The sequence below is a fragment of the Mauremys reevesii genome, linkage group 25, assembly GCF_016161935.1.
Source record: "Mauremys reevesii isolate NIE-2019 linkage group 25, ASM1616193v1, whole genome shotgun sequence".
NCBI classification, from domain to species: Eukaryota; Metazoa; Chordata; order Testudines; family Geoemydidae; genus Mauremys; species Mauremys reevesii.
In genome coordinates, this window is record NC_052647.1 from 9460725 (window position 1) to 9469197 (window position 8473).

An 8473-nucleotide genomic window follows, 5' to 3' on the forward strand; every position below is an offset into this window, starting at 1 on the left:
AAGCCTTAGGCTCAAGATCCATCTGCCTGGAGATGTAGAAGCAAAGGTACCTGTAAAAGTTTTGGCCATGTGACAAACTTACAAAGCCGCATAGGCTCCATCTCCCCAGACCAATCCAGAGCTATTCATTACTGGACTTATAGTTCTTTCGATCTAAGGCCAAACTGAATTTTGACCGACCACTGGGGGGATAGCGGAGAAAGGCTGGGTTAGACAGTGCGGCTTTTTCCAAAGGACGGAAACACCTGCCGGATAATTAACACAGAAAAGCAGATTCTGATCTGCCTCAACTCACATTCCTCCTTCCAACAGTACGACTGGAGGGTTGGGCCCAAAAGGATCAAAGAAACTAGATTATAAAATACAGTGCACGCTCATGCGGACTCTTGAGTATAAATAGTTTATTATTGATGGACACGTCCATTTTAACTGCTGTATCAAAATAAATAAGCAATTTAAAGTGCATACTAAATATATAGTATATATATTCCAGAAGTGTTTTTACAAAACAAGTTAGAGCATATATGACAATAATACACCTGAGTCTTAGCTGTTCCCATGCACATGGTACAGGCCTTATTTAAATAAATGAGAACAAGTTATTTCCAGCCACCAGAGAACAAGTGTCCTAAAATCAGAGGTTCTCTGCCTATGGGGTTACACCTTTTCACACTTTTTAAGATGAGAGGAAAGGGAATCTCTAGATGCTTTTTGTAAAGGATGGAAAAGGTTAAGAAACTACTCCTCTAAACTCACTCATGACTGAGTTTACCTTAGTTCTTGTGGGTTAATCCACTGGCTGGAAATAAAAATGTATTGCTAATAAATACTTAAACTGTATAGTCATATATTAAATATACCCCAGTATGGAGGAAGAAAATGCATATATCTGAATGTCAGACAAACTTTCACAGACAATGTATTAAAAACACACAGGTCTGGAACCACTGTTGCTTTACCTAAGGGGTTCTGAAGAGCATGAGTGCAAGAGAACAGCATTGAGCTATGGAAGTCTTTATTCCAGAAGTGCAAAGTCCCTCCAACTCCAGCTGAAGTCAAGGTGAGCTGCAGTCTCATCTCCTTTAATAAAAAGATCAGGGCCCCAATAACTTAGGAGCCAGCACTGCTCACTTTCTGCGTGCAGAATAGTATCTTACTCTGAGTAATGCTATTGCAGTGATAGACCCGAGCCTTTGATAAGTGCCGTTTCAAGTGAAGTTATTGGCATGATTGTAGTTCTCTGTGCAGGGGTTACCAGTCCCAAGCATTCAAAATATCACAAGTCAGGCTGCACAAAAATCGTGAGCTTGGCTGAAAAAAGATCAGGAGATTTTAAAAGGATATAAATAAAATTGGGATTTCTTTTGCTTTCTGGATTTTGCACTTCAGGGGGCCACTTTTTTCCAGCATTTCTCCACAAACTAGAGCTAGGATTGATTTTTGTTAAAATGATTCCTGAGAGTTGATGCATTCACATGACACCAGAGCCTGGGGCTTTAAGAAAAGGACTAAATATCCTAAGACTCATGATAAAGTCATGAAACCTGGCAACTGTTGTATCTGCTAATTTAAGCATCTCTAAATTGCTTTAAAAATAATCACAATCTTCTTAAATAACTCAAGAAGCCTCCTGTGAAAGCTGTTGCGACCCCCGACCAAGTGACTATTAGGGATTAAATGCATTTTTTAATAATCCCATTTACGCTGTTTACACGTCACTCAGATTGTACAGTGGAAACCAGCTAGTCAATTTCCACCCTGAGCTAACACCACAACCAGGAAATGGAAATTGACGAGACACTGTGCTAGTGAATAAGACCCAATTTTAGGAGCATGGCAGAAGGCTGCTTAAATTCTAAACGGACTCTTTCCAATTAAGTTTCAAACAGATGCATTTTCATAGGTGTATTTTTAGTAGTTAATTTGGGGTGGGGGAGGGGCCACACAGATGCTGACACTCTCTACTTTAAGATACATAATCACAGAATGCAAAATAGGCAAACACCCTCTTGTAACAAATCTGTCGCCTCTTAGGGCTTCAATCTACTTCTACTAAAAGAGAATCTCCAGTAGCTTTCAGCAATATAGGGCCTATGACACATGACTGAGCAGTTACAATGCCAGCCAGCAGTGGGCAATGGCTAAACCATACTGATCAGCACCATACACTAGCACCATAAGACCAAAGGGATGGCATAATACCACGTGCAGCAATGATCGGATAATCATAATGCTGACCGTCACGGGAATTACTACATCAGTATTAAGGTTGCTGTGTGCCCCAATGGAAATATATCTGTCCATGTCAACATTTAAAGCAACCCCCACACACAAATAAAAAAAAAAGCAGCACCGTTCATTCAATCTCCCAGTTGCTTACAATAAATTACAGAATGCTAAAGAAACACATCATAATAAATATCACTGATCGCTAAAACCAGACCCACGCCGGTTCTTCGGTGTGGCGAGCGCGCCTCACAGCGTGTTCCTTCCCTTTCAGGCCTGCTTCGAATGGAAACCAGCTGTCGCCACTCAAAGCGACGGTGCCATGCCAGAGCTAGCAACACACCGTGTTTTCCCAGTGTCTGCTGTTGGTTGTTACCCTGGGAATTTTGCTAGGTGGAATCTACCCTCCACAACCTCTAGCAGAGAGTCCGAGAGAACCGAAGGCGATATACTGACTGCCACTCCCACCGCTAAGGTCCTTGCTCCCGCCTACTGGTCCACTGACTCAGCAGAACTAGGTAGCTTAAAGAGGCCAAAGAAGTTGTCTTTTTTGTCGGTTTGGTCCAGCTGCCAGTTCTCGATGTCTGTGTTATTAGTGTCCATCTTCACACAGAGTGAGTCGCCTTTTTTCAGAGGCCGCAGAACCGCCGAGAACTTGGACAGGGTCTCTTCCGAATTGGTGGACAAGCGCAGGGAGATGGTCAGAACAGGGCTGTGGGTGCCCCTGGACAGCTCACGCGAACAGAGTCCAGAGTCCAGAGCCCAGATGATCAGTTTGACTGTTTGCGACTTATTGCAAGATGACTTATCAGCAATGCATTTGACGGCAAGCTGGGCGTAGATAAAATAGAGGCCGCCGACCTTCACCTCCAGCGCGTGCGAAATGTCGTTGTAGTTGAAGTGGGAGTTTAAAATCACTCCATCAATACCCTGGAGATGATCGAACTCCATTACTCTGTCCTTGATTACAGCTGCAGAAACAGGGTAGAAGAGGGAAGGCATGTTAGTCATCTTTGAAGAGACGGGGATAAAGACTCAGTTTCCCCAGCTGCGAAATGGGGAGAATGATCACGCCCTTTGCAAAGCACTGATGAAAAGGGCGATAGAAGAGCTGGGGCCTGCAAAGTATGGGAGTCTACTAGTGACCTGGCTAGTCAACGCATGCACCACAGTGACCTCTCCTGGATGGAGTCTTAACTGCTCAACCGTGTGTCCGGCTCTGCCCTGACAAGAGCTAATGAGAGATTCTCCTTTAGCGGCAGGGGTTGTCTAACCACTAGACAACACGTCCTCACCCCAATCCTCAGCTCAGGGATTTCTCCCTGCAGGATGGTGCCATCCTACCGCAGAGCCCTGTGCTATGTCTACTGGCGATCCAGCCCCAGTACGAGCTCATGGGTCCGAGCCAGGGGGCTTTTCAGGCATTCCCTCACACTGGGACTGCTGCCTTACGACTTCTCCGCATCTGGTTTTAATTTTGCAAGCAGTGAAACCATTTCCTTCCTGCTCCCATAGGCAGGAGAAGGTCACATGCTGCAGAATACGCCAACACGACTCACGTCAATCTAGTGGCCTGGACTCTGTTCGCGTGACCCATGAACAACGTATTCAGAGCTGAAGCACTCTCTAGGGTCCGCTGCTGGCAACACAGCTTAGATTTCTATCTTCACGGCCTTCTCTTTATGCTCTGCCTTAACGGAGTCTTTAGGTCACAGCGCCCCATTTCTAGACACCCTATTGGATTCTCCCAAGCATGTGTAACCAAGACAACTCTCATTGACTCTAGGAGTGGTGAGGTGCTCATGAAATATACAGGGCTGCCCAGAGGGGGGGCAAGTGGGGCAATTTGCCCCAGGCCCCGCAGGGGCCCTCACGAGAATATAGTATTCTATAGTATTGCAACTTTTTTTATGGAAGGGGCTCCCAAAATTGCTTTCCCCCAGACCCTCTGAATCCTCTAGGTGGCCCTGGAAATATACAGCATCAATCAATCACTGCTGGGAGAGAAATACCCACAATTCACTCTTTGGAGGCTGGGAAATATATCCACACAGCTTTGTAACGATGCCTTTGTCCAAGTCAGGAGGCTGGAGAACCCCAGCGTTCTAGTGATTAGGCGAAATACCAAATCAGCCCCACCTCACCATCTGTTTTATGGCTCTTTCACCCAGAGAGATCTCAAAAGCACTCACTGCTTGACTCCACCAGCTTTATACACCTCTACCCCAATATAACACAACCCGATATAACACACATTTGGATAGAACACGGTAAAGCAGTGCTCCGGGGGCGGGGTGGGGCTGCGCACTCCGGCAGAGCAAAGCCAGTTCGATATGACACGGTTTCACCTATAACGCGGTAAGATTTTTTGGCTCCCAAGGACAGCGTTATACTGAGGTAGAGGTGTACTTCAGAATCACTGATGTCTCCCATGGAAATGCAGCCACCTCTGGGGTGGAGCAGAACAGATTTACGAGCGATTTAGGTCACATCCCTAAATCATCCATTGTGCCCTTGAATTTAACAATCATCTGTCTCACGCCTTTCTCCTCCACCACTTTCATGTCTGAACATTTCACAATACTCCTGTGACAGTTTCAGAGAGGAAGCAAATGGGGGATCTCACTTATCCAACGGAAAGTATGTCTGTGGTTTAGGTCAGCAGAATATAACTAGAGTGTGAATTTAGTCAAGACAGTGAAGGTAGCAACCTACTCCCTGTATGGGATGTTTGCCGAAAGGAGCAGGAGTAGACAACAATTCGGTTTGGCATTGCAGCCAAAGTGTAATGTGGTCTGGGGTTCTGGCTTAGAGGCTAGAGCACCCCTGATTAAATGAAGAACAGGAGGACTTGTGGCACCTTAGAGACCAACAAATGTATTTGAGCATAAGCTTCCGTGGGCTACACAGCCCACTTCTTCCGATGCAAACCCGAAACCTGATTAAATGAACACCGGCTTAGTCGGATGTTAAGCATCGGTCCAGCTCAAACCTGCTTAGATCTGCAGCGTGACAGAGACAGATTTCCCTACTGTACAAACAGCCTGAGTCTGAGAGTCTCCTTTGATGGACAGAGGGGGTGGAGCATGGGGAATTATCCAGCCTGCCGCAGGCGACAGCAGATACATTGGTTTGTGTATGTCAGCGAAGCAAACAGCGTATCAGTCTCCCATCCCAGAGCCTCAACAGAATTTAGGTCCCCCAAACTCCCATTTTTCCCCCTTCAGGAAAGGGAAAACAGGAGCCATTAATGTCAAGTAACTGTAAAATACTCACTGCTTGTGGGCATCATCTGAGCACCAGCCTCCTGAAAAGAGGAAGAGAGAGGGGCTGTTTTACAAAAAAAAGATGCACTTGACAATGCTCAGAGACTAGCTGTTTCCCGCAAGGATCAGACAAGATACTATTCCCCCCCTCCCCACTCCAGACACCTTAGCGCATATGGCAGCACCAACTAGATAATATAAATTAGGCCCGACGGATGTAGACTCAAAGGCAGGACCCGGGCGCATGCAAATTTTTGGGGAAGTTGAGATGCAGAACTCGAGAGCCGAGACGCTGTCAGCTGGGAATGCAAAGGACTTTCCAGCGGCCTGCCGGTCACACAGAGTGACATTTTGCAAAGGCGGACACTGGGGTTTCGGGGCTGATGTTTGCCTGTGACGTCCCAGGCCTGGTTTTCAAGTTATGCCTGCAGCCGCTGTTGACTTCGGTTTGTGTCGCAAGTACCCAGCACCTCTAGAAATTGGGCCCCAAGGTGGCAAGTCGATCCCTGGGTTAAATGGAGTCCCAGTCATAGGTGATGGAACTAGGGGTGCTGCTCCTAGCTTGAAGAGGTTTCCATTACATACAGGGGTTACAGTTTGGGTCAGTGGCTCTCAGCATCACCCACTATACAAAGTGTTCCAGCACCTCCGCTCCCAGTCCTGCTTAGCTGGCAGGATCTGTGACAAAACCCCAAGCAACTACTGGCAGCTGACAGATGATTTAGGGCTTAAAGTGTCACATCCCTAAATCACCCACTGTGCCCGAAAATTAAGAATCAGCTACCTCACACCGTCCTCCTCCCTCACCTGTAGCATCTGAACACTGCCCAGTACTCCTGTGACAAAGAAGAGTGGGGAAACTGAGGCAGGGAGATGAAGTGACTTGCTCAGGGTCACACAGACAGTCTGTGGCAGAGCTGGGAATTCAACGCAGGTCTCCCACGGCCCAGGCCAGCACCCTACCCCCTAGGCCACCCTTCCTCAGCGTACAGCTCCTCGCTCGTGAGGAGGTTAAGCAATGGCTGTCCAAACAATCTGTGCACGTGGGTATTTACACCTGAAGTGTTGGAGAGGGGTCCGCGAAGGTCTGGTATGGAAAGTGGGAGGGGGGACCCCACAGGGCTGGGAGACAGACAGCTAGCCAAGGGGAGAGACCCTACCCCACTATCTCCACACACACAGGGGCCAGACAGACAGACCCTCCTCTCCCCAGAGAGACAGATCCCCAGGCTGCCAGGAACAGACAGGCAGGAGGGGAGGGGGGACTGCCCTAGCCGGACACACAGACCCCTGCCCTGTGGGCAGGGAGACAGAAGGGGGCCCCGGTCGCTGGGGCAGACAGACAGGGGACCATGGGCTGGACAGACGCCTCCCCGCCGCCCCCTTTACCTTTCTCATTCTGGGCGAGGCTAGGGTAGGCTCCGGGGTCTCCAGCGGCCGGGGCAGGACCCTCCAGGCCGAGACCAAGGCGAACGCCAGCAGCGCTGCGCCCAGGGCGCACAGCCCCAGCAGCAGGCACCAGTCCAGGCTCCGACAGGGGCAGGCGCGTCGGGAGCCGGCGGGGAGGAGGCTCTCGGGGTCCTGGCTGCGCTCTGGAGCTGTCATGGGGGCAGGCGGCTGCTCCCTCCGAGCTGGGGCTGAGGTCCGGGGCAGAAATGAGCCAGCGGCGCCCGGCGCCCGGGGCTTTATAGGCGCGGGGCGGACCCGGGAGGGAGGCGCCGAGGGAAGCGGGAGCGCGGCTGAGAATTTCCACTGACAGCACCGGGGCCAGGAAAGGAAAGAGCTGCGGGGAAAGAAACCCGCTCATCATGGGGAGCCGGGGGGAGCGGAGCCGGAGACAGAAAAGGGATGAGGGCGAGAGAATTGACGAGTGTGAAAGAAAGACGGGAGACGCGAGAGAGGAGGTGTCAGGGTGAAAGAAAGAAAAGACTGAGATGGGGGGGCGGGGGGGTCGGCAACCCTTCAGCGGCGCTGTGCCGCGTCTTCATTTATTCACTCCGATTTAAGGTCTCCCGTGCCGGTCACACATTGCGACGTTTTTAGGAGGTCTCTTTCTAATAAGTCGATAATATAGAACTGAACTATGGCTGTGTGTACAGTAAATAAGGTTTTTAAAAGGTTTAAGAAGCTTCATTTAAAATTAAATTAAAAGGCAGACCCCCCCCCCCCCGGGTCGGTGGCCAGGACCTGGGCAGCGTGAGTGCCACTGAACATCAGCTCGCGTGCCGCCTTCGGCACCCGCGCCATAGGCTGCCTACCCCTGTGGTAGGGAAAGCGGCTGGGCAAAGGGCAGCGTGAGATGGCAAGGGAAGGGAGATGGGCAAAGGGGATTGTGAGATGGCATGGGAGGGGGCTGGGCGAAGGGAAGGGGGGATGCGCCAAGGGGCGTTTGAGATGGCATGGGAGGGGAATGGGCCAACGGGAGTGTGAAATGCCATGGGAAGGGGATGGGCAAAGGGGAGCATGAGATGATATGGGAAGGCGGGATGGGCAAAGGGGAGCGAGAGATGGCATGGGAGGGGGCTGGGCAAAGGGAAGGGGGGATGGGCCAAGGGGCGTTTGAGATGGCATGGGAGGGGGATGGGCCAAGGGGAGTGTGAGATGTCATGGGAAGGGGATGGGCAAAGGGGAGCTTGAGATGATATGCGAAGCAGGATGGGCAAAGGAGCGAGAGATGGCATGGGAGGGGCGGGGCGAAGGGAAGGGGGGATGCGCCAAGGGGCGTTTGAGATGTCATGGGAAGGGGATGGGCCAACGGGAGTGTGAAATGCCATGGGAAGGGGATGGGCAAAGGGGAGCTTGAAATGATATGCGAAGCAGGATGGGCAAAGGGGACCACCCCGGGAATACACCATCTTGCACTGCTCAAGATGGGCAGTGCACATTTATGAATTGGTTCACCACTTCAACGATGGACAGTAGATACACGCCAGCCTGAGCAGATTTACCCCACACGTCATACAGACTCATGGGTAAAGAGA

The 8473-nt window shown here is 50.2% G+C and overlaps 1 protein-coding gene across 1 annotated transcript; it reads right to left on the reverse strand.

Moving 5' to 3' along the window:
- Nucleotides 1-384: 384 nt before the first annotated feature.
- On the reverse strand, nt 385-7129 carry LOC120390855. Its single transcript, XM_039513783.1, has 3 exons — nt 6882-7129; nt 5503-5533; nt 385-3197 (listed from the first exon to the last, which is right to left on the reverse strand). Exons 1-3 carry the CDS (start codon nt 7095-7097, stop codon nt 2716-2718), a joined length of 729 nt encoding a protein of 242 aa, XP_039369717.1. The 5' UTR covers nt 7098-7129; the 3' UTR covers nt 385-2715.
- Between the last annotated feature and the right edge of the window lie 1344 nt (nt 7130-8473).